This window comes from Electrophorus electricus, chromosome 4 (assembly GCF_013358815.1).
Source record: "Electrophorus electricus isolate fEleEle1 chromosome 4, fEleEle1.pri, whole genome shotgun sequence".
Lineage (NCBI taxonomy): Eukaryota > Metazoa > Chordata > Actinopteri > Gymnotiformes > Gymnotidae > Electrophorus > Electrophorus electricus.
The window spans coordinates 7,608,604-7,635,363 of NC_049538.1; the positions used below are offsets into that span (position 1 = coordinate 7,608,604).

Sequence of the window (26,760 nt, forward strand, 5' to 3'; positions counted from 1 at the left end):
TAAACACAATTAAACCAGAAATGTGTAACAGCCAAAAGACATTTGACATTAGGAACACGGATGTGAAGTCCGCACACCAAAGGCTCCAGCTAAAATGTACACGGAAGCTGTGTTTTAACTGAAGGCTGTAGGTTGTTTCAGCACTGGGGTTGTCATGTGTATTAGCTGGGGCTACAGAGTCTGTGGATGTTTCTTTATCTCCCCGGCCACACCCACCACTCCCTGCTCTCGCTGCTGAACTCTCCTCCCTAACTAGCTCTAATGCCTAACTGGAGTAGGCACACTACAGAGGACTGCCCTCCCGGCCCTCGCTCTACTGATGACCCCTCATCTCAGTCAACCAACTGAGGATTACAAATGGTTACTAATGACAGATGATTGTTTGGGCCACCCGTAGCACAGTTTATGTGGCTGGTTTCTACATACAGTACCAGTTAACAGTTTAGACACACCTGACTGAATGTATGTTTTAATAGTAATAAAGGCATTTTAATCTAAAGGATTAGTTTTAGGATTGTTTAGATAATTTAGAAAGGTATTTGCCTACATATGAATTCATTTACAAAACACACACACAATTTTAGATACAAATAGTTCTAAACTTTAGCTCCTTGCCCTACAAGTGCTTTGCATATGTGAGAACATATTCAAGTTTGATGGAAAGTGCCTCATGAAGCTAGTTAGGAGAACACCAAGAACAAGCAAAGCTGTCATCAAAGTATAAGATGGTTACTTTGAAGAATCTAAAATCTACGATAGTCAATAAATATCAAAGCATAATCACATAGGAGTTATTTCAGTGATGTGGTATCTTCCCAAACTTTTGACTGGTACTGTACATGCTAACATTCAGATATATCTTTCCTTCCTTTCCTTGACTTTCCACATACCTACTTTCCAATGCAAAGTGCAAGCATGTATCTTTTATGGACAGGGTGTGATGGGTCACATCAGGTCACTGCAAGATCAAAGAAAACCAACAGGAGCTGGATTATGTCTGAGCAGAGAGGAAACCGTCTCCCTTATAAATACATATCCTGCTTGTTCCTAAAGAAAGCGCGTGCCATTTACTGGGTGCTTGCTGGCGCCACTGCAGCAAACACGCATTCTGCAGCTTCCCGCACGCCGACAAGGGCGTGGTGCTGATCGCAGATTACGGGTCAGTTCCTCAGTAAATCAGAGATCTTGTGCAACCCTCTGCACATGACTAACCAAAGAGAAGGATCCATGAATGCCAGTGAAAAAATGCCACTTTCCATTCTCAGATACCGCAATCAACGTTCGAGTACAAGAACGGTGCATCCCTGCTGCTCCTGCCTAAGAGTTCCCAGTAAGAACGTGAAAGCCGTATTGAAAGTGTAAGGTCAGATTAGTCCAACGTGAGACTCAAGTTGTTTTAACATATAAAAGAACATGTGACTGAAAACAGGGAAATCAGTGATAAACTTTTTGTTTTGAGAGATAATTAAGAATGTGTAACAAACTTACACACACACACACACACACACACACACACACAAATATAGACAGGTCAGAGATAAGTGAATATAGGAGATGAGCGCTGATGGGTTGATCATACAGTAAGATTTGTTTGGTTGTCTCCTGTTAAAACTAGGGGTGTAGCAATACATCAGTTTTAATCAATGCAATTCCAAAGCCCTTGATAGGATTCTACAGAGCCAATATATTATTCACCATCCATATCGTGAAAGTCTGAGGCTCCGCTTTAAGGTTTTCCACAATGTTTTGTGCTCAGAGGTGAAAGATGACAGAAATCATTTCAGGCTCATCCAGGCAGAGCTCGGTGAATGTTTACTGCCAGCCTGTGCCCACACTTCTTTATTTCCTAAGCATGCTCCACTAGCTAAGGACACAAAAGGGATAAAGGTCAAACTGGACAAACACTTAAACGTTCAAATGAAAAATTAACCACAGACTTCATAATGGGGTGTTACTGCTAACGATCTGCAAGCCATGTCCTAGACAGATGCTCTGCTGAACCTTGGCAGCAAGAGGTCTACCAATCTATGATACATACACCAATGTTCAGGCATCACACTGGGAAGATGGGAATGCTTCAGGGGTAATGGTGGCTCATGAAATCCGAGCCATGCCTGGAGGAAATGGATACTTGCTTCTCTGCATGGGCTGTAAGTCATTGCTGCTGTGGTGTTAGGTTAATCTCATGTAGAACAGAGCAGCATTTAAAACAAGTTAGTTACTCTGTCACATGATAAGGTTTTGAACATGAACCATATCGATATGCTTGGATTTTTAGTTTCTTTCTATTCTGGCTCATCGCCTGTGCGGCGTGCTGTACCTGTACTCACAGGACCCTGAGACTCGATGCCAAAAGCATGATTTAAGACCTAAACATTCCATTCCACCCCATGCGCTTACTCTGTTAAGTAAATCTACACTTTTTTTAATAGTCTAATCTGTATGGTACCCAGGAGGAATACTAGAGGGTGTGGCCTCATTTAGCCTGATCACATCGTTCATATATACAGAGCAGTTGAAGTTGACATCTCAAGCTCATCACGAGCATCAAGAAACAGTGAGGTCTAACAGATATATAATAATAAAAGTACATCATGTCATATCTGCAGATGCAGCCTAAATGTCTCTTTACCAGCAAACAGTAACTCGAGTGAGTCTTAAGACATAACCAAGCCGCTTATAAAAATATCACATTATCACAGCGTGGCTCTGATCCTCTGTATACCGCACAGAGTTCAAACCGAATTGAAAACCATTGAAAACCGAATACAAGACACAATCTATGGAGCAATATACAGGTTTTCTACCTTTCCTCCCCTCGGTCGCCTTGAGCATCCCCTGATAGTAGCTGTCCTCCGTGAAGACCCCATCGCTACCCACGCTGTCAGTTGAGTAATTCCTAAAGCACTGCTGCAAAGCCATTACTGCCCTCAGCTCGCTTTCACTAGCTTTAAAACGACTACTTTTTTGTTTTTTGTTTTCCCTTTTTTGCACTTTTCCAGCTGCTGCCGTCCTACCCCTGCTTTTTGGCCAGCTTCGACAGCATCTGAGCGTGGGGAGCGCCCCCCCCGTGCCGTCGAGGGGGCGTGCCTCCCAGCCAGCGCTTTGTGCTCTCACTCCTTCACTCGATCTCCCCCCCTCCCACAGTTCTTTCCCGCTACTGGGGGAGGGGAGGGGGGGAGGGGAGGGGAGGGGCAGGCGAGCAGGCCAAGGATGGGGCTGTGGGAGTCGAGCAGGGAGGAGGGTGGGAGGGCCTGCGAAGGCACGGGGAGGCGGAAGGGGGGTGATGAGTGAGCGCAAATGAAAATGAGCAAGTAGGAAGTCGGAGACGGGAAGTGGAATGCGGCTACCCACATGGACACCCCCCCAACCCCCCCCAGCAGCGTTCTGAAATGACACCGTAGCAAACAGCAGCACTCCTGAGCACAGCTCACAGCTTTTTATTAACAATCAGCCCGCATTCATTTATAACAACACAATGCACCAGAAATGTTCATTCGGTAGTCTGATCCTCACATCTGAACTTGGGGGTTCAGGCAGTCCATAATTAGTTAAAGAGTTACAGCAGGGAGAACACTGAACTGTGTAACGCTGTGGTCCTCAGATCTACATACGAGAAGTCTTGCTACCGAGAGCAGGAGCACGACTGCACAACTTACAGCACAAAGGCACCAGCTGAAAAGAAGAGTGATGAGAGTTCTCCTCCTTTCCTTCTCTCCTCCCTCACCCCATGATGGGGAAGATTAAGGCATAGGCGATGGCGCATCTAAACCTGCCTCGGTCTACGCGCCACATGGTGAGAGAGGCCTCTTCCTCCAGCTGTAGCCACAGACAGGAGGGCCGCATGGGGCTCAAATGACTGCAGCCTGTCTGATGAACAAAAGGGCTGCCGAGCAGTAAAAGCAGTGGAAGGCAATGAAACGTACTGTGCCTGAAAGGAACATTCCTGTTAAAAGGTGCTCGTTTCCCGTCTGGCCACCAGAAGACGCTCTACGGGGTTTCAGCCACTGGGAAATCCTACTGGTTTCCATGGAGGAAAATATGACTCAGAAGCCGAAGAGCCACTGAAATGTTTTTTTTTTGTTTTTTTTTATTCCCTCGAGTTTTGTGTTTGTGTCTCACGCAAGAAGGTGCGGTTAAATGTGACCAGTTGTGACTGTGTGGCTTTAAAACTGAAACTGTGCTGAAGAACGTGATGGAAAAAGATGCAAACATGGAGATGTTCGAATCCATCATGGCAGGGTCCCCATGCTGACATGAATGTGGCTCCATACACAGCATGTCCCTTGTCTGTGGGTGGGTGAGAGAGCGATAACACTTTAGGGATGCGGTATGTGACCACAAGCACCCATGTGTAAACACAGATTGTGGCGATGCAGCACTTCAAAAACTCCAACACGCTTCTGATTTCTGACATGAAGATTTGAATGGGTGGCCAGAGAGCAATGCGTCTGCACCTGCAGAGTCGTGCGTTCACATATCTAAGACACCTCTGGGCTAGATGCACAATAACCCGGCAAACACAAATGGAAAAAGCCTCAGATACCTTTCCACCCGCTGGCTCTTATGGCAATCTGTCACTTCCGCTTGAGAAAGACGACAGATCCATGAAATGAATGGCAGAGGATTCCTTGCATTTTACCTCAGGGGGTATGGCCTGTTTGGGCCTGAGCTCATTTCATCACTCTCACTGCAGACAGCAGTCACGGTGAAGATAAGATGCTTAACGCCCAGTCTTGCCTCTCTCATGAGGTAGATACTGTGTGTTTGAGCAAAGGATCTTCACCTAAATGTCAGTTGTTCTCTGGAACAGGGTATCTTTAATGGACTAAAACATATGAATTGGTAATTAAAGTGTAATATTCACCAAAAATTTATATGCACAGCGAAAACCCAGGGAGAGCCTGCTTCTTCACCATCTGGAAACATTTTTTATATTTAAAATGACATTTTTTTATACTTGTAATGACACAAACATGGTGCAAATGGTGATCATAACAAAGACATGTACATACAGGTGTAGCGCATCAGAAAATGCACATTCAGGGGACCCCTGATGTCTGACACCAGCAGACGAAAACAGTGCAAAGACACCAGATGTTGTGCTAATGTGTTAGGTGATGTATCTAATCCCCTACATACCCATGCCACATTATGAAGGAAGGTACTGTAAACACAGCAGGGTGTGGCAGATATCTACATTAGTATACTCGGAGACAGAAAGCTGATATTTCACTGAGGGAAGGTGATGAGCGATGCAGGTGCTAAATGTAAAGGTAAAACTGATAGAGTCACGGGAATCAATCTGCATTAGCTATTCACGGGATGTTGTGCCAGCAACCACACACTGAGGCCTGGAATGTTAGCACAGCAGGAGATAATTTAGGACATGTATATTCTACTCCTCTCTCGCCCACAGACATGGGCATTAAAAGTCCTCGTTTACGATGTTTTGGAGATGAAGTTGGGGAAGCTCCCTGCGAAGCCAGAGGACCACGTGAGCAAGGCCACATGCAAATCTTGTACTGCGCTCTGATGACTAACTTAAGCATAAGATAGATGGCAGGTAATTTAGGGCTGGAGAGGGTTGATCCTACCAAACTGGCACAAACTGACCATGAGGTGGAAAATTACAGGACTGTAGGTGCCCCGCCCTCACGCTGAGCTTGGATGCTGTGCCAATTACCCAAGCCCTCAGGGTAATTTTGTCCTCTGCAGGAAAGGAAGCCTGGGCATCACACTTCCCTTTCTTCCAACGGCAGACTTGGGGGAAAAAAAAAAAAAGGAAAAAAAAAAAAGAAAAAACAGAACCCAACATCACTTTTCTTTGAGAACAGAAAACAGAGAAATGAGAAAATGGGGATGGGTGTGTAATGTTCAGTGGGAAGTTTAGCATTCTGAACTTCGTGAGCATTTTAATTGATAATTAGGCCTAAGGGCTCAACATTGCTTTTCATTTTATTTCAAAGATAGTAATAAGCTTTGATTACAGTGCTAGAGTTGGGGATGAGGATTGTTTTTTAACGAGATGTCTCCCTCTTGTGGTCATTATTGGAAGTAAATTGTGAGCATCAAATACTGTACACTTTACTGTGCATCTATTACAGGGCCTGTTTACTATCCTATAAAATAAAAGTAAAACATAACATTTGATCAAGGCGAATATTTAAATCTTGGATTTGCCATCAACCTAATTAGCTATGTCGTTGCTACAACCAAGTCCAAGTTCAACATCCGTAGCAGTCAGTGAAGTCAGTTAATAGCATTACAGGGAATATGGACTATGAACCGTCAGTGATGTTACCTAGGCAACCGACACAAACACGAAGCCGTAAGCAGAGGAGCCGTCAGTATTTTTAGACGCTGTGGTTTTGGTTCATAAGAGATGTGCAGATTAGCACGAAAGGATTACTCGCTTTTCCACTTCTTCCTTAGACCTGTTCCACTAACTAAAACCTAAGCATTTTCCCCACATAGCACTAAAGGACTACATGGCCTACATGATACTTCAATTGATTTATTCCATAATACGCGGATGTTACTATTTACAGATCAATAAAGAGACACGCACGTCCTCAAGTGTCCCAGCAGCGACGGACTAGTTCTGGCACATAACAGGTTAATTTTAATTCCCCCCACCCCCCCCGGGTGAACGCCTCCTGTCCATCTAACCAAATTGGACTCCCTACGCGTTGGAACATAGTAGCCACTTACCTGCGCAACACATCCGGCTGTACAAATGCGGCCCCACTTCTCCGCAGCGCATTTCGTGAATATAATTCGCGCGTCCGTAAATCACATCCAGACTGAACATACCAAGGCAAGGCGCAGCTGCCGCGCTCATATCGTTTGCGCCAGCCATTTTTCAAACGAGACTGCTTTTGCGCTCCCTCGCCACTCCGTATTTCGGATGTCTCGTCTAACCTGGAGCCCCTTTAGTTTTAAGGGCGCTCTACATTTGCCTTGGCAGGGGGAAAAATGTTTTGCGTCGCGGTGTCGCCTGCACTGAAATCCTCGCTACGAAAGCCCAGCCCATCGACATTTGTTTGGAGAAGCTGCGCGCACTTTTACTGGTGTAGGTTACGCGCCGAAGCTGTGGGACATGTTGAGCTCCAAGACCAAGAGTGAAATGTGATTCCTAAGGACATCCCCGTTTAACAGCCGTCAGAGTTATACTGTTTGCTTTTCCACGAGCAATCTTCTTTTAAGATTACAGATACCAAAAAGATACAAAATACTTATTGTATTTCGGTCGTGTTACTAAACGCTGTTTTATTAACACTTAAAAACTAAACGCATCAAAACAAGTGAACAGGCTGTTTTTCAACTGAGAAAATGGATAACTTGATGAAGTTAACTTAAGAAAACTATATTTTCACTTTAAGCTCAAACCTAAGGCTAAAACTAGAGCAAATCAATACATAATTAATTAATTTTGCATACGGTATTCGTGTGAAATGAAACAAAAGAAGAAAAGAAAAATGCTTTTGGAGTCACTGATTAATATGCATATTTGGAACTAACCAGGACCCCGTTTCGAAAAATCGGAGTGCCAAGATCATCTTAAATGAGAAAATGTTTTCGGCGTTAATGCTCGTTCAAGATTATTTTTTGATCGTTTTTTTCCGATGCTTTCGGAAACCCAACTCAGTACACTTGTGTTATTCTTAGTTTACCTTTAGAAAACTATTACGTTAGGGAACTTTCTTCATTATTTGTTTAGGAAGGCAAACAAATCAGCCAGCACAGAGCTTCGCTAGCCGGTAATGACGTCAGATCTGACCGCGTGAGGATGTGATATGGATTTACATTCTCAAATATGAGCATCAAACCTTGCTGTATTATTACATTATTTCAACCTTCTCCATCTGATAGGCTATGGTATCCTATTGGCCATATTATTCTGTTGTACATATTTTATTCAGGCCTCTATATTATCTGAAAGGAAACAATCCACACAACTGGCAGGAGCTTTAAGAAAATTAATGAAAGAAAAATGTATTTGTCCCACAGTACACAAAGTTGTAACCAATACTGCAAAAGCATTCTAAATCGTGTTGAGAGAACTGAAATCAACATCGTGAGTCACCCGCACCGCATGGCAACATGGTATTGTGGAAATCTACAAAATCAGAGGAACTGACTCACCCACATCTGGACCGTAGGATCTGATTAAGAACTTCTGAACGGAAAAGTTACCAGCCTGAAAGAACCCAGTGCTGGCTCTTATTGAGGCCACTAAAAAGACCCTCATTACGGGGCCACATTCACAAATCAAACTTTGTTCGCCCTCTTACGATAACGCAAATGACAACCAATTTGGGGTTATAAAGGCACCTGAATAGTAGCTAATGGTATGACAGAGCTGCAGTCAGCAAGTCTGCTGGGAAGACCTGCCATTCTAAGAAGACCTGCCATTCTAAGAAGCGTGAAAGGTTCAGCAGTCTGGTAGAAGATATTACAGATGATCCAGGTGTCATGTGATGACCTTGAGCTTGTGGCTATGAAAGTTTTTTCCTGCAAATAAGAGCTGCAAATGCTGAACATATTCACAAATGCAGAAAGTGGAGTTGCCCAACCTGCGTGTTATTACCTTAAGAGTTTATTGGAAATCTTCCTGTAGAAAGGCCTTACAGGCTTTGTGCCAGGTGCTATGATGACCTGAAGATAAAGTAGATAAAACACTAACAAAGAAGGTACTGTGAAAAGGGAGAGTCCCTTCCCTGGCCGTCACTCGCACAAATAAAATCTTAAATACAGAAACATGTAACAAAGATACAGCAGAATACAGACTCTGCCCTTAGACACCTGCGATATAATACAGGATGTTCAAGCTTGTTGCCATGACACCCACTTAGCCTACACAGGCAGATCAGTCACATCCTCTCTGTATGCCAAAGCCAATCTAAACATGAAGCAATTATTTGTTATTTTTTTAAACAAAGAGTTTTGCCCTTTTTGGTAGCACAGCCCTGCATTAGCTTAGCAAACAGAACACTCCTGCATAGCCTCAGCAGCCTGGTTTTGTGGAATGATGTTTGCCCAGAAATTGCTGGCACACATTTCAAATAACTGACATGCCTCCCAGTGCAAAGAAGCACAGCTTTCTGGGGTATCTGCACATGTGTACATGTGTTATGGCGGTAGCCAGGATACACACACCCTGTGCACACGGCCGAGCTCCTGTGCCCTAAGGAGGAAAAGAACAGTCATTATTTAATCTGGTCCTCAATCCCCCGCAAGAACTGTCTAGTGAGCGTCTACTGACAGGTGGACGATGAAGTGCAAGAATGGCGGGTGGTCAGTGTTGCTTCACCTGGGACAAAGGTAACAAAGGTTCTCAACACTTCACTTTCATCATCATCCTTATCGTCCCTTTTTTTGGTGCCATTAAACCAGCAGTCACCTTCATTGCAGTGCCCCGATAATCAAATGATACCTGCACACCAGTTGCAAACAATTAAGTAAACGTGACAAAAATGTACATGAATTGTTGACCTTCTGGTACACTGCATGAACACAAGGACACTGGCACCCATCCAATAGGACGCACTCCCAACGTGTGCGTAACAATGGCACTGTGACTGTGTGGCATCATTCATTACACATTCATCCAGTGATCAAACAAGATATTCAGGTTTATTTTAGTGGGTAGGGGAGCAGGTGACAATGCAAAACTGGTAAGGTGGCGGAGCCTAAACACAAGTTCGTGTTTCTACTGTGTCCGGCCTCCTGCCCAACCATCGCTCATTATATTCCAGTCAAACAAGTCGAGAACCCACGCCCTTTTACTAAGCCTCACCTCCACATGGTTCCACAGACAAAGGGCAAGACAATAGTAGATAATGCTGAAAATGTCTGGTGTAATTATGCTGGTTGCCACGCTAGCACGCAGGATGCACGGTTAAAACTGTAATGGTTAAATTACATGCATTAGTGTTTTAATAAGTTCCGATCAACCGTTGTTGCACAGAATGGGCTAAGTACTCTGTGGAAAGAGAACAAGCACAAGGTTCACAAAACCCCTTTTAATGTGAACACTGAACATTATATGAAATTCATACATGTGATTGTGACACTTCTAATTCCTGTGACTGGTAAAAATGATGATTGATAAGAACCTTTATGTTCATGTTTAACATACTTGAAAGGAATATAAATTAGGGAGAAATTATAAGAACCTGTATCAAACATTTGAGAGACTGCTTTGAAAATCAGGACTATAAGGTGCCATGGACTTTAAAACTTGTTTAGCAAGCAAAATTCGATTAAAAAAAAGTCGACATGCCAGACAAAAATGCTGCTCCACATATACTTACTAAACTATTTAATTAGGACCATCAAACTACCTGCATGTCTGAGACACACCTGTTGACCCCTGCCATTCGACACCTCTGCGTAGGGTGTGGGCTAGTGCAGAAAAAGACTCGGGCCCTCACACACCAAAATACGATAATAGCACTGTCAACACAGCAGAGAGGCTCGAGTTCAAATATTTATAAGTCTTCCTTCAACCTGCATGCCACTGTAAATCTTTAAAAACAGGTGGCTCTTCCATGCATCTTTAACTATTAACATTCTTCACATTCCACAGTGTCATTTCCATCTTAAAAAGAATGCTGAAAGCAGAATTTAAACTTTCACAACAAATGATTTGCTAGCAGGTAGCATACCGGCTATACATCATGTCTTCCCAGAGCAACACATTAACTCTGTACTCTGTAGAAGCTAAGCTGGCCACAGCGCCTCCTACTTCATCATATTACATCAAGCATTTATAGGGTTAACCGCAGCGTTTTAACACAGCAAGAAAAAAAGGGGGCGCGCGTGAGAGAGGGGTGGTGAGGTATCGCATCTGCGTCACACACGCACAGCACAAGAAACACTGAGCAGCAAAGAGTCCCAGCACTTAGATGGCACACTGCAAACACCAGTAGCCCCTGTTCCCTCAGCCTTTGCAAAACAATGTCGCCGCCAGGTAAGTTTAACCTCGCTGTTGTCTTACCTTCACAGTTCTGCCTCTTCCGTTGCCTCCATCTCCACACGACTATCAGCGTGACTATGTGGCCCAAAACCACGAGGGTCGGGAACACGTTTCCATGGGGGCTTACCGGCATCGGGCCCAGAGAGGAGTGTGCCCGTAAGCACTGTGCAGAGCCGCAGAGAGAGGCTCGGGGTGAAAGGTGACTGACCCTGCAGGGACGAGAGGGTGGGAGGGGGCGAGAGGGGTGTGGTGCAGTCCCCGGACTTTAAAAGACCCAGGCGAGCTAACTCCCTCTTGACTACAAGAACAGCAGAACAGCACAGCCCCTCCTTTTCTCGCTCTCTCTCTCTCTGTCTCTCTCTTTCACTCTCTATCTGTGACTCAGTTTTCTGGCAAAACAGTTTCCTCCCCTCCCTCTCTCCCTCCCTCCCTCGCCCTTCACAACCACTCTCTTCTTCCTGTCCGAAAGCCAAGCTCCTGCATTTGATCCTCTTTTTGTCTCTCCTTGTAACGCTCTGCTTTCCCTTTTCGTTCTTCCTGCATTCTCTCTTTCTTTGTCTGGAGACTTTATCACGCCTGCCACCGGCTCCGCTGGGTCTGTCCAGCGCGGCTTTCTCTCTCCACCACGGCTCTCGCAGACTAGGGGCTCTGGTTCAAGTTAATAATACATGAGAGCTTTTTTTTTTTTTTTGGTCAGGACTCACCCACATGTTCATACAAACATACACGTGCAGCACACACACAGGCCTGTTTCTCGCCTTTCACTCCGCTATCAGTCTGAAAGTACAGTACGGTGCAGCACGTCGAACTATTTTTCTTTTCCTAGCAAACGAAGGCGATTCAATCCCCCCACCCCCAGCCCCACACACCCGTACAGTGACTATGCATCTGCAGACCAACCAGACTCATTTTGCTCAGCTGGAGTTCTGCCCATGGTCTCTCCCATTCAGTCACCACAGAGCTACAGCTCTGGCAGTTAACCATTTCCTCATGGCCGAACCCAAACACTTTCCAGAAGCCTCAAAGAACCAGGCACCGTTTTATCAACAACCAGTAAAAGAACCAAGGTGTGCTGGACAAAGGGCCAACCAGACATTCGTCATTCATCTTGACAGTCACTGTAGTGAGGGAGAAAATACTTAAATAAAAGTCCTCTAAGGGCATAAATTCCTCTGTTGGGAGGAGGGGGTGGAACACAAAGTTACTGCCATTGTTTTACAATGTCACACTGCAGTTTTTAGCAATGAAATATTTTCAAAGCACTGTGTGTTGCCGGCAAACCTAGGCAAGTTGTGAGAAAACGTGAAGTGCACTGTAGTGTTATGGAGTCTGCTCGGTCCCCATCTGTCCTTGGTATTATCGCCACTTGCTTGTCATCGTGTAAACAAGCCCTGCCACAGTCATAAAACAAACACACACGCACACATATGCACAAAGAGACACAAGCCTAATAGAAGGTCAAGTCTTTTCTCAGCATAGCGGACACAGACCACCCCAGTTCTGTGTCTGCTTTACCTTGCCTGGCTCTAGCCTGTAAGCGAACATCACATGCACAGACACTACTAGGCACACCGGGGGTTCGAAACCTGACGCCACTTTTGCCCGGTCACACCACCCAGCCACGCCGACCAGGGGAGGGGCGACAGCACCGTGGCGCTCCGGGACGAGCGAAGGTCGCTGTTAATAGGGCGACACGCCACGGCAGAGTCGTGCTCGCCGTGGGACGGGACCACACCAGGGCTTAAAAGTGGAAAGGAATCCAGGGTGGCTATGCGGGCACGCAGCCGACATGTGTCCCCAAGCCCTGTTTCACGGAAACACGCACGCCAAGAGACCTACCAGGAAGGATCTTCATTCCGGAGCTACTGAACAGTTAAAGTGAAAGATCATGAAGGAGGAAGGAGAAAGAGAAAAGACTGACAACAACACACAGGCCCAAAGAGAAAAAGAATGGCCCAGAGACAGACAGGCCGCTGCCTCTTATATGCTCCGGCCTGGTTTTTCCAGGCTCCACGTGCCTGGACTCTCCCTTGTGTCTGAGCTGCAGGCTGTACTTGACTCAGAGCTCCCAACTGGAAGCTGGTGATGGACAGAACCAAAATGGTGCCCTCTAGAGGCCCTGTTAGCTCTCTTTCCCTCACCCGTGACGGATGAGGTTCAGTTTCATGTTCCGTGATTTGCATGAGAAGGCAGAGACGTGTGGCATGAACTGTAATGGTGAACTGTAATGGAATTTACTTAGAAACTTAAATCAGCTGATGATATAGTGTCATTCTCTTACACTCAGTTACACTCAGGCTTATACTCATCAAACATCTACATGCAACCTTATCACAAGCAAAAGATAAAATTAACATAAAGGGCTTGCTGTGTTTGCCATACCAGTGCCTTAAACTACACTATATACTATACAAAAAAACAAATTAGAAGGTACCAAGACACATCCCTCTTCTGGACACCCAAAGCTCTGCCCAAGTCTGCACGCAAAAACCAGCAGGTCTGAGAAAACGCCCCTCGCCACCTACCGTTGCGAAGCGGTCGGCAGCAGCAACAGCAGAGGCTCATGGCGACGGCGCCTGGCCGGCCTTGCGGTTCCTCTCAGATGCAAAAACCCTGACGCCCACCGAGAGCCCGGCACATCTGACCCCGAGACACAATGCGCTGATCAAAACCAGAGGGGCGTACGGCAGGCGAGGCTTCAAGGAAAAAGAAAAAGAAAAAAAAAAAGGAAAATGCTGGAAGGAAATTGGGAGGGTGTGTGTGTGTGTGTGTGTGTGTGTTGGGGGGTGGGAATTATGGTCTACAAAGTTTTACTCAGTTCACATGGTTTTCCATTGTGGAAACTGCATCCCTTATGCCTGGTGTGGTGATTATCCCTTGAGTGGAGAGGGTGAGGGGGAGGTTCAGGACAAGCGCCGTCATACACGTCACTGTGCAAACGACAGTAACGGAGTAGAAATTTCCTTCAAAAGTAGAGAAAAATGACTACGGAGGGACTACAGAACAAAAACCAGCGAACAAAGATCCCATTGTGCCTGGAGGTTCGAAAGCTGGAGCCGTGGGCAGTAAGGAACGCGGATCAGGACAGAATCAGAGCCCTCAATTACAGGGTCGGGAATGCTGCAGTGCTGAGTCTTGGGGGGCCTGTGAAATATTTTAAGATTTTACAGTGTTTGGTTGGGGCCTGGGAATTTCACTGGAAGCTGAGCATTTCCCCAAGCAGCGTTTCCACGGCACTTAACTCAAATCCAACAGATGCGGAAGTCACAGTCACGCCCCAAATTGCTCTCGGTCAACTTCTCATATGCAACCTGGATACAGTGACAATAACAGCATCCATGGTATATTTGTGAGTCTATATATATTTTTACAGTCAGTATATATATATAAAATCTCTGTGCCTTTATTTTTACACTGTATGAGATAAAATATGCATGTTAGTTCCTGTGCTCAGCCAATCAAACTACATGGCCTCATACCAAACAAGCAACAAAGAATACTGTAACTTCCAAAGCCGCCTTTTCTCGGTCAGATTCAAGTGTATTAATGGAGAGTGAACTCCTTGTCTACCAGTATGAGGTAAGATTTAGACCTTGCATGAATGCTCCTTTCAAACATAGATATCAAATGATGCCTACCTTGACCCTGCTGGATCAAATCCTCCATGAAGAATCTACCATCATCAACCTCCATCACAGCTAGTTCTACAGCTAGGTTTACCCTGCAAACCACTATAACTCAAACACGCTGAGGAGAGAGCCGTCACGTTTCGGCTTTCAGGCGGCTAGTCTTCATTTCCTATGGTCCTGGCTGAAGCCAGGAGTGAGAAATATTGGCAGGATTAAGGGTGGCAACGTCTCAGTGTGATCATGGAGACTAAGGGAGTGAGTTGATTTCTGCCCCTTCGAGAGAGAAAGTGGGAGAGAGAGAGGAAAAGCTAAATGTAGGATAATTGGACTCAGATTTCCCTCTTCTCCTTTGCCATTTATCAGCCTGGGAATGGAAACTTCTGGAGTGTTACATGAATCAACTGCCGCTCGGCCTGCCCACATCACTCAGTCACTGTGACCACACAGATTGAGGGGGAAAAGGGAAGTCACCTCAGTCTTTTTATCCTGTGGTCCACTGATGGGACTTTTTATTGAGATCTATGACCAGCAGGTGGCAACGTAAAGACAAATAAAGGCGAAATATTTTGTAATATATATTGGGGCTGTTTGGACAAAATGAGAAAGCATAACCTTCTCTCACAGACAGACAGACAGACGTCCTTTCAGTAAGCAGAGAGGAACTGGGCAGACTCTAACACTGCAGTACACTCCACTCCAACACTGCAGTGCGCTCCATGTTTCCTCAGAGCTTGCCCAAGTTTGAAGGCATTTTACATCAAGTTATTCAAGAGTGACAAGCAGTTTTCATTATTTGTTTATTACAGTGCTCCCAATTGGCTGATTGTTGTGAAATTTCATCACATAGTAGAGGACCTCTAGTCTGTCAAATCTTTGCTGTCAGCTGACTGGCCAGGGGCAGCCATATTTCTTTATCTATTGAATCACTCTTCCATGGATGACAAATTGCTGAGAAACAGCTACTTACATACTGTGGTGTCCCCTACTGAGACATGTGCACCAAACTCCAGCTACCTCAAAGTCAAGTAACGTATGCACATATCAAATGTGGTGTTAAATGTACAGAATCGTTGCTCTAGATTTGTCTTTACGTCCTTATTGCCAGCTTTGTGCTCAAGTACTGTACAACAGTACTGAATCCATGAAATATCTTTCGTCATGTTCAGCCTGAAGGACTTTAAACCTGACAAAAAAGCTATTCAGACAAATCAGTCTGGGTTAATGAATACCCAATTGGATATAACCAGATACATATGTGAAACCAATTGTAAGATAGCTAAAAACACCCAAGTGGGTGAAATTTCATGGTGTGGTCCTTCTCCCTCGAGCCCAGATCTGTGGAAGTCTCCATCTCCACCGAGAGACGGAAGATCTGCATGCTCCTCTGAACCTCATGGCAGGCTTCTCACCATCGACTCTGGCTTTTTATAAGTAATGATGCTGGTCCACTAGTACCTCTGTTTCCATCAGCTCTAAGCTTAGAAACATAAGACGCTGGGCCTTGGACATGGTCTGAACATGACCTGTCCCGTGAACTACATACATATTTAGTGCATGTCTGCATATCCTCAGTCAGTGGCAATGCCTAGAGGTAAAGGTCTCCCAAAGAGTCCAAGAGTCCCCTATTCTGTGGAGGTTATCACATATGGATGCGAGATGTTCTCAGTGCCCAGTCAAGAGGACTAAGTCAATAGCATGATCATAAATAAAGAAATAAAGACCATAACAAAACCAAGACGACTCACTGGGGAGTTCTGATGATACAGATACTGTTACACCCCCCCAAAAAAAAGATTGAAAGAAGGCGACTTTTGCAGATATCAGTTCCAGTAAGCTTAGCGGCATGAATATGTGATGCACTGTATGCCATGGTTCTCTGTAAGGCACACGTCAGATACAGTTTTCAGAACATGGTATACACTGGAGACTAGACCAGCACTGACTCTGGCAGGCTATTTCAAGTTAAGACCCCACCCAAACATCTGTTTTTTTTAATCTAATTAAAAACAGAAGTTCATGGCACATGATCCTCTATGGCTTCAGCACTGGAGACTTGATGACTGGCTAAAAAGGAGACTACAGGCCAATGTGAACATGTCAAATGTGCTAAATTTGTTTAACAAACATTCCCGTAGCACCTAAAACAGAACCTCTCGACTACAGCTCAGGCAGGACGCAGAAGCTGGGGAGCGATTTTTTTTTTCTTCCATTTATTAAGTGGTTATTTCAGAGAGCATTTAGTGCTGAAAGCTTAAGACATTATGCTCACAACATCCAATTCAGCATAGCCAGGAGACGTGTGCAGTTCCAGGAGCTCGGCACACTGACAGGCTATCTGGAAAAATTGGACCATGACGCCATGCTAAAAACAGAACCTTCAGGGGGTCTTTATTTCAAATCTATGTTTACAACTTGGATACACATGGTAAACTGCTGAAAACACAGATGTGACAAATGAAGGAAATGTCACTGGTGGTTGATGTAAATGGTATCACGTACCCAAGTGACTGTTGAGCAGTACATGTCAGTGTCTGCAGCCACAGTATTCTTGTGTACAACGCAACAAAATGTAAATACCATGTAAAACCAGCACAGACACCCACAATGACTATGTGAATATTTATATAACAAATTATTTTAAATGATGCATATTTGTGCATTTGAATAATGCATACATAATTCATACAAAAAATCAACGCAAATACTAAACTGACCAGACTTTTTTCTGCTTCAAAACAACCATTTATTAGGCTTCCATGAATGCATAAGTTTTGATTTATTCTGATCAAATTTTTTCTGATCTAAACATTCTGCTGAGAGTGTGAAAGTAGAGAGAGAGCATAAAAAGAGAGAGAGAGAGAATTTCTGGCAGCACATTACTCATCTAATCTGTTCTACTTTGATCTTCTTTGAGAGCTCTGAGAAGAACAGGTGGTGCCGGAGGGGGAAGAGCAGACACAGATGTACTCTGCCATTCAAACACACTTGGCACAATTACTACAACTACACAGTGATTACAGACATCAGAATACAATTAACTGACAAGATATCAACCAATCAAAACAGGACACGCCCACAGTCCCTGATACCAGATGCTAGATGCCATTGGAAATGCCTGTGCTTAAACATATAATGAGCCAACCGGCACATCTTCTCTACCCAGTAACTGAGGTGTACGTCTTTAAAGGTGAATTAGGGACTTCCCCTTTTGGGCTTTCCCCCAGGATACCCAGACAAAACAAACAACAAATACTGGTCAGTCAAAGACAGCCATGGGGTAGACTGCAGTGGGAGGCAGTCATGAAGGCAGGGAGGAGATCACAAAGCAGGCCAGTATCTGTACCATGACTTTCAAGAGTGAGACACCAGACAGCATTGATTAAACCAGAAAGAGCCTTTTGAAGCACAGATGCCGCAAGCCAACCAGGCATAAAACGGCTGCATGTTCGGATGGTTGATGACATGTCTGCTGTCGAGCATAACTGCAAGGAAGAAGGCCCACGATGCCTGAGAACAAGAGCAGCCACGGCTGTTTTTACAAGTGAAGATGTTTTCATAACACAGAGAAATGCTGGGAACAGCAGTGATAACATTCAGACGTCTATGTTAAGGTCGTTATGTCTCGCATGGGTTTCTAGAGCTGTTGCTATTGTCTCCACCCTATTTCGCCATCGTTTCACTCAAGACCCTTCAACATCAGCTCAGCTCTGAACTGTGCCTGATGACTAAACTGGAGTTTACGGACATTGAGAGGGCACTTGCCCACGAATGAACACACACACACACACACACACAGACACACAGACACACACACACACACCTGGGCTCATGGAAACTCCAGTCTTTTCCCTCTGCGCCTGAGGAGATGCAGACAATCCCCACCACTGTTTCTAAGCCCAGTGGCACTCGTGTCTAAACCTCAACATGTGCTCCTCCAATGGCCAGAGTGGAAAGAAACGTGGGGTAATAAACATGAAGGAACCTGGCAAGAGATGGCAGAAATGTGTGTATACTGTGCATAAAGTCATTTAATGGGTGTAGAGGGAGCAGAGTGCCGGGAAGCCTAAGAGTTTATGTTTCATTTCAGCCTTGGGATGACATTGTAGAACCTCGGGGGGGTTAGCCTGCATTCCAGAGGGGCCTCCAATCAGCTTCACCTCAGTACTATAACCACAGATTTAAGGGGACAGCCAGCCTTTGGTGCACTTTCCTCTGGGATTGTAGGGTACGTGCTCCTCAAATTAGCTTTACACACCTAGACACAGATACAGCTCCATGCCACAGATCTCTCTCAAGACATTTTGATTTAAAATAAAGCACACACAATTTAACTCAAAACAATGTGTTTAATTTATGAGTATTATTACTGACAGCAGAGGTCGGTGGGTAGTGCTAAGGAAGAGGGAGCCGATTGTAAAAGGAAGACATACTGCCACCTTGTGCTTACCCTGGCACAGAGAACCCGGACACACCCCAAAGCTTGAGGTACTCTGTCCTCAAAACTGAAATCTTTAAATTTCTTCCTCATGCACCAAGCTCTAAATCTTCTCACTGCTCAGTAAAACAGTCAATGCTATTTCAATGCTATAAATCCCAAATCGGCCTTTCACAAGACGGGCAATTAATGCCAGGTTCACAAATGTTTTGCAACTGCATGACAAGTGAGAGAAGAGAGCTCGAATAATTTTTCCCTCCTCTACTCTTGACTATTCAACACCAGCATCATGAACTATGCCTCATCAGACAACTGTCTACAAGGAGGCCCATATGACTGTTTGTTTGTCTGTTTGTTTGCTTTTGAGTTATTAAAATCTTGGTGGGGAATTGCAATCTGTGCGACTGGCTTCCCAATCCAAACAATGTACTTCATAACACACCACATCCTACTTTAAATACATGAACTGACTCCAATGCTGCATGGAAGCTAACTGCTAAATGCTAGGGGCCAGTACTACAGTGCAGATGCAACATGAGGGCCCACATGTATCTTCAGGACCTGCTGTGGCATGCTGTTAGAACAGTACACTCTAAGTCATCCCAGCTGTATGGAGAACTACAGCCTGTGAAAAATCACCCTCTCTCGGCTAATCAGCTGTGTGGTGAGATGTAAGGCTACCGCCACAGAGCTATCGGTCACTGTTGGCGGGTACAAACTGGCTGTAGACGAAACTTTTTCTTGGAAAATCTTCCCACAGGAGGCGCGAAGTCACATCTGCAAGCCATCGCCTGTCTCCGAATCTGATTTAGAACAGAAGAAAAATGGGTAAACAAAGGAATTGCGCCGAGATCCCTAAAGAAAAGTGGAAAATCAGACACCTCTAATCAGGCAATTCTCCTCAACAATTCTTCTGCGTGGGTGATTATGTGTCAGCTGGCAACAAGTTATTTAAGCCTAAGTGATGCAGCGAGTAGCTTCTCATTTGTTAAACAACCATGTCGAAAGACACATCCTGTGGTCATGGAAAAGATGTTAATCTGTTTCAGAAGGGTCAAATTATTGGCATGCATCAAGCAGAGAAAACATGTAAGGAGATTGCTGAAACTACTAAAATCAGATTAAAAACTGTCCAACGCATTATTAAAAAGTGGAAGGACAGTGAGGAATCATCATCATCATCATCATCATCATCATCATCATCATCTTCAAGGAAGGAATGTCTTGAATGATCGTGATCAGCGATCACAAACATGTGGTGATATCAAATCTTAGAAAAACAACAGTAGAACTCAGGGATATGTTTAATCATGAAAGTAAAAGCATTTCCATACACACAGTGCGAAGGAAACTCAAGGGATTGGGACTAAACAGCTGTGTAGCCTTAAGAAAACCACTTGTCAGTGAGGCTACCCAGCAAAAACGGCTTCAATTTGCTAGAGAGCATAAAGATTAGACTCTGGAGCAATGGAAGAAGGTCATGTGGTCTGATGAGTCCAGATTTACCCTGTTCCAGAGTGATGGGCCCATAAGGGTAAGAAGAGATGCGGCTGAAGTGATGCACCCATCATGCTTAGTGCCTACCGTACAAGCCTATGGGGGCAGTGTTATGATCTGGGGTTGCTGCAGTTGGTCAGGTCTAGGTTTAGCAATGTTATGTGCCCAAAGAATGAGGTCAGCTTACTACCTGAATATACTGAACAACCAGGTTATTCCATCAATGGATTTTTTCTTCCCTGATGGCATGGGCATATTCCAAGATGGCAATGCCAGGATTTATCGGGCTCAAATTGTGAAAGAGTGGTTCAGGGAGCATGAGACATCATTTTCACACATGGATAGGCCACCACAGTGTCCAGACCTGAACCCCATTGAGAATCTTTGGGATATGATCAATCAATCAATATGGGATATGCTTTGGGACATCATCAATACAAGATCTTGGGGGGAAAATCTATGCAACTCTGGGCAGAAATAAATGTTGTGACATTGCAGAAGCTTGTGGAAATGATGCCACGGCGAATGCGTGCCGTAATCAAAGTTAAAGGCGGTCCAACGAAATGACCTTTTTTTTTTTTTTTTTGCCCAGGCAGTGTATAAGGCAGTTCTTTTAAATCTCTGTGAGACGGTGGGATCACCAAGGACTTGATGGTAGACTGTGAGAGCATCACAGTAGTCACAAAGGTAGAGTAGACTCCATAAGAGGTGCACATTCCAAACTGCTGGCAGATAAGGGGTCACTAAATCCAGATTCAATCCATAAGGGGGTCCTGCTCAAGCATTCTTTTGTTGCTTCCATTGGGTAAAATTTATAAGCCATGGTCTTCTTCCAAACCATTAACCAGACTCTTGCCCTCTCACATTTGAGTGGGGAGCATTGGGGAAAGTGTTCAGGCAAATCAGACAAAAGGGACTCTCTCGTGCTCATGTGCGTGCGTGTGTGCATGCGTGCGGGCGCACACACACTTCAGACAATGCCTATGATTAATATGATTGTGATTAATTTCCCAAATTGATGTGGTTCTGTAAATTACTTCATCACATACTTTATCTAATTATTAAGTGCAGAGGTGCCGATTTCACTTCAACAGTTTTACACTCATGACTCACAGTTTCTATTCTATTTTTTAATTTTTTTTTAACAACTTTGATCATGTACTGTGTGCAAGTGTTGCAAGGCCCTGTTTTCATGTCAGTGGCTGGTCTCACTGAGTGATTAATACACACAAAGCACTGCATGATGCGATCAGAGGAGTCATAAAGGAGCCAGAAGCCAGGGGCAGGAAAAGCACCATGGCAACGAAAGAAAAAGGAGAAAAGATGTCTGGTGAGTAATTAGCTGAGTATTTTGTGACCAGCGTGGACACCCGTAGTGACTCAGTCCTCCTCCAGTCCAAGCAGGGCGTGGTTTCTGCTGGCTGGCATGTGACCATAGCTACTGTGCACCACGAGACAGACCAAGTGAGTAACCGGAGGGGTAACCAAAGCAGAGGTCAAGGCAACAAGGTCTGTTATCAGAAGCAACAACAACAAAAAAAGACCTCAATTCTCTCAGATGCTCTTAAAATAAATTAGGATGGAAACTACTAAGAATGTTTCTGTGCACATGCATAGTATGACTAAACTAGCTTCCTATTAGGAAGTGGTCTGTGTCTTTCTTCTTTAAAAAATGTTAATTTAATGTTTATTTTTGGTCTGGCAGTTTTTTTAAAAATAAAAGTTCTCATAAGTGCTGTTCTTTGGCCTTATACCCAATAAGCTAACTTTAGGCTCAGGAAGGAGAGCAACTTGAAAAACAATTTCCCGTGTGACATGGTGCATGAATCACACATACCAGGGCAACTATTAGAGATATGACGAGAAGCACTGATAGGTTCACCACTTGACCTCTAACCTTTGAGCTCAAACAGTGTTTTACAACCTCTCCACATGCACTGCTGCGCTGCCTTTATTTATGATTGGTATTGGCAGAGAGTTAAAGAACAGCTCCGGTAGAGGAGGTAGTACAGGGTGCTCACAACACCAAGGTTCGATTCCCAGTGTGTAAATGTAAACTTGCCTCACCTATAGGTTCTATACCTAGTAAAAAGATGCTTTAGTTAAAATAAAAACTTACCTGTTCTGACAACAAGATGTGTGCATCCATTAACAGAAGATTGCATGTGGAGAGCACAGTCATATACTGTTTGTCACAGGGACACACATCCTGTCACAATGGGCCCTGTCTGGCCCCAAACCAGATGAAGCTGTCAGCTTGTACAACAGATCATGCACTAAACTCCATTATAATGAGTGTTCTGTCTGTTCTCTGGAAAGCTAGTTTATATACTGACACTGTTCACAAAATGCATCCAAAGGGAGGCTTTGTGTTGGGGTTCCCACCCCATCCTTTGCCTGGCCTACAGGAATGTGGCATTCTGTAAAGCCCCTCTCAGTATGGAGAGTTGGAGTTCATCACATTTGGGGAAATAACACCATAACTGATGAGTTCCAACACTCTGGCCAATAGCAACCATGTACATTAAAAGAACTGTGCTTTTTAAGACTGCTATTGGTAGTCACATGCTAAGATACCTAACTGGCAAGTATTCACTCAGAAAGTTTACCAGCCTTAAGTCTTGTGTTTGTGTGTGTGTGTGTGCGCGCACGCAGTCAGCTGGGACACAATTATCATTAATATCGCTGTGACCTCTTCACTAAACATGGCTGTAATGACAGAGAAACATTTGAATTCTTAAGGCCTTCACTTTGGCAGATATTATATTTGTTATAGCTCAGACACTATAAACTCTGGGAGAATGCTATTTTGCATGTGGCTGTGGAAAGTGTTGTGCAAAACTCTCCTTGGTAGCACAAACCGCCTCTGAAACAGCCTCTGGATCTGGCCCAGGTAGCAGACACCACCTCTGCCTCCCTGTCTCATGGGGTCTCCTCCCCGATATCAGATCCCACCACACCGCACCCGTTCTGGCATTTACAGCATTTGTGCCGAGAACTATAACATTTAATAACTGGCAGCGCTGAATGGAACTTAGGACAGAAATGGAAAACAAATGTTTTGCATTAAAGTTTTGCATGAATGTTCAAAGCAGTGTTGAACACAAAGGAGGGTGGTCAACCTTGTGAAATGCTATACTGCACAGATTATGCTGTGTGAATTTAAATTGCTATTTGCTATTTGGTAATGTATCTGAAAATGATGAAAACCAGTAAATGTGATTATCCAAGTATCCAAGTAATTTTGTGGAAAAAGAGTCCTTTTATAAGGACTGCGGTTTTGCTGTCCAAATACCAGCATCTCTGTCGGAGGAAGAGAGCTCTAACGGATCTACAGGCAGAACGGGGTCTTTAGAACTACAACGTGGGGACAACGTCACTTCATTTGCTATGAAGCAAGAAGGGAGGATTTAGAGATTCCTAGACTTCTAACTTATAGCCATTGCCCTAGACGCAAGGGTAATTAGTCATAAAATGTTTTAAGATCCATCTTAAATTTAATCTACAAAAGTGCTGTCATTTTTTGATTTTGCTTTTTTTTTCTAACCAATGAAAGAGAAACCTTTACGCATAAATTGAGGTATCCACAAGGAAGTCTCATCTAGACTTGCAAGTTGATGCAAACAAAATCACTCCAGCGTGATTTGTAGGTTATAATACCCTTGTACTAATTATGTCGCTTGGCTGTCCAAACAGTACAGCATGTGCCAGCCGCTTTTGAACGGTCTGGTGGTTTGTGAAGAGATTTACTGTCCAGTTCCTCTGTTGTTCTGTAATTTCCTCATGCTCAAAACACCTTGTAGAATCATTACTCGCCAAACTGATGCCAAGCCAGTTCAAGAAAAAGTGTTAAAAAAAGCGACAGTGGTGAACAATTAGAAACAATAGCAACAGCACAGCAGTCACGTTCCAAGGAAGCACAAAGGAAACTGATGAATAGATTTGAGGTCACTGAGACCAATTTATTCATACCTGCCAAAAAAAAAACCCTTTGTTTTCTTTGAATTTATATTCTTTTTCTTCCAGTAAAGCAAACAAATATAAAATCCAGTTTACTGATTTTATTGGGCATTGTTCTAAGGCAGCCCAAATGGGAAAGAGTTCACCTTGTGGTCCATAGAGACTTATTCATAATGGCGCATAACGTCAGGGGAGCAAGACAGGTTAAAGCTTCAGTCAGTGTTCTTACTCTCCTCTGGACACCATCAAACCCCCACCCCCGTCACCAAAATACAGCATCTTACCTGAAAAACAGAAGGGACACACACACACACACCATTAGTTGCAGTTACCCAGCACCGTACCCCGTTTACCAGCCGATCATAAAAACGTACTTTAACCGCCATAAAGCTCAGGTTTCCTGACCCTTACAAATGCGGGTAGAGGTGTTAGCATGAGTGCCACAGGAAATGCTGTTAAAGCCATCAGGCAGGGCCTGTTAAATGCGGGGAAGTGTGGTTGAAAACAAAAGAGGACGCACATAAGGAAAGGGCAGAAGGCGCAGCAGGAGAGGTGTGTTTGTGGGACCTGTCGTTAAGGCGTTTAACCCTTGGTTTAACACCGTCATGACATCCCAGACCTCTGCTCCGCTTTCCCCGGCAAGCGGTAACAGCATTAAGAGCAGATCAGGAGTAGCGTCATCTTTGTGGCAGTGCCATCTGCTGGACGCTTAAAACAAGGACTTCTGCACAACGCCATCATGAAAGGAGGAGCTCCAGCCATGCGGTTAAAAGTGAATGGAAGCTTGGAGCCACAGATGTCATTTCATGCTAAACGGTTGCTGCTCACTTTCAAGTAGCTGTTAGCGATAGTAGTGTTTTGGACTGAGTCATTCCTTTAAATCTAGAGCCAAAATGATTACCACTACATGCCGCCAACTTGTCAGTGCTAAAAACATTAAGCCACATCACAGGTCAGCTGGAACCAAGCTTGTTTAAATGATTTCTGACGGGCTACTAAGAACAGCTCTTCTGAGGTGGCTGTCGACAACAAACGCAGCCTTGAATGATATTTTATTCACATTTAGTCTGGTTCAGATTGAAACCATCCCCTCACACCAATGGAGCACTGGGAAGTCATAATATCCCAGCCTCCCTGGGACTAGAGGAAGACGTAGATGAGAAAACAACGCTAGGTCAGGAGTGCCTAGTTCCGCTCCGGGAGATCTACTGCCCAGACTGTGCCAGTGCTACTAAAGCCCTCGATTAACGGGATCAGATGTGTTGCGTTAGGTATGGAACTAAACTCTGGAAATAGATCTCATGCTAGTTTGCCATAATACAGACATAATTACTTCCACATTAACTAAGGGTTCAGAGTCATATTGTGTACAGTAATACAATTGATTACCGAGTGCTCTCAATAGAGCAAGGTTTCACGCTGCAGCTATGTCCGAGTTTTTATATATATATATATATATATATATATATATATATATATATATATATATATATATATATATATATATATACACACATACACACACACACACACACTTGTTCGTGTGTTTTTGGCGGTATCTCATGAAGTACCCAATTAGTTGTGACCATAGGTCTGTAGTATGGTGTACAAAAGGTGTTTCACGCACTCGTTAGCTCGTTTTTTCCCCCTCACTTTTACAAATGAAAAGTTGCCGAAAGAAGAAGAAAGGCCAGACAGATATGGAAACGGCACGCAATGCCCAGTGAATGAAGAGCCCTCATCAAACATCACCATTTACAACTAATATTTGCATTATGTTTTAGAGCAGCTGGTGGTGGCAGCCAGGGATGTAATGCTAGGCTCTGGACTGCCACTTGGTATCACGACTCTTACATAAACCCTTCTACCACCTGCCGCGACAAACATAAACCTTCAAGCATGTGTGCTATTTAGCGGCACGCCGTGGTCATATGAGACGCCAACTAATCATATTTAAAAAAAAAAAAAAGCCTCATCACTCTCGCCTTCAGAAGAGTGAGTTCATTTATGTGTGGTTAATATACTTCGCGAGCCATGTCTCTTAGAGGCCTACTCATGATCACGCTGTGTTTAACCAATGCTTGGGAAGAATGACCTCATTACCCAAGACAGCTTCTGCCTTAAAACCTGCATCACATGGGGTATTTACATAAGGTTAAATGATCATGAGCTCTGCAGGGAGAAACATTTTCAGTAGGAGAGACATGTGTCTCCTCGACGGCGGTGAATGATTGTCTTCCATAACCCTCTTACTC

At 44.2% G+C, this 26,760-nt stretch overlaps 1 protein-coding gene and 1 long non-coding RNA gene across 16 annotated transcripts in view; both read right to left on the minus strand.

Moving 5' to 3' along the window:
- The window catches only part of pleca (plectin a), an 87,661-nt gene that overhangs the window by 34,376 nt on the left and 26,525 nt on the right, over positions 1 to 26,760 (minus strand). For 3 of the 15 annotated variants that reach the window (XM_027019555.2, XM_027019549.2, XM_027019546.2), the window contains exon 1: positions 11,006 to 11,164. The exons of 8 other annotated variants lie outside the window; for them this stretch is intronic. In XM_027019555.2, coding sequence (XP_026875356.2) covers positions 11,006 to 11,117 — 112 coding nt within the window. In that variant the 5' untranslated portion in view covers positions 11,118 to 11,164. Of the gene's footprint in view, positions 1 to 2,807; positions 2,923 to 11,005; positions 11,165 to 13,509; positions 13,565 to 26,760 lie in introns of those variants that run through there. 4 more of the 15 variants (XM_027019553.2, XM_027019552.2, XM_027019556.2 and 1 more) reach the window with 3 other exon arrangements.
- On the minus strand, positions 24,483 to 25,020 carry LOC118241267. Its single transcript, XR_004775949.1, has 2 exons — positions 24,880 to 25,020; positions 24,483 to 24,789 (listed from the first exon to the last, which is right to left on the minus strand). It is a non-coding gene; the product is annotated as an uncharacterized LOC118241267 (long non-coding RNA).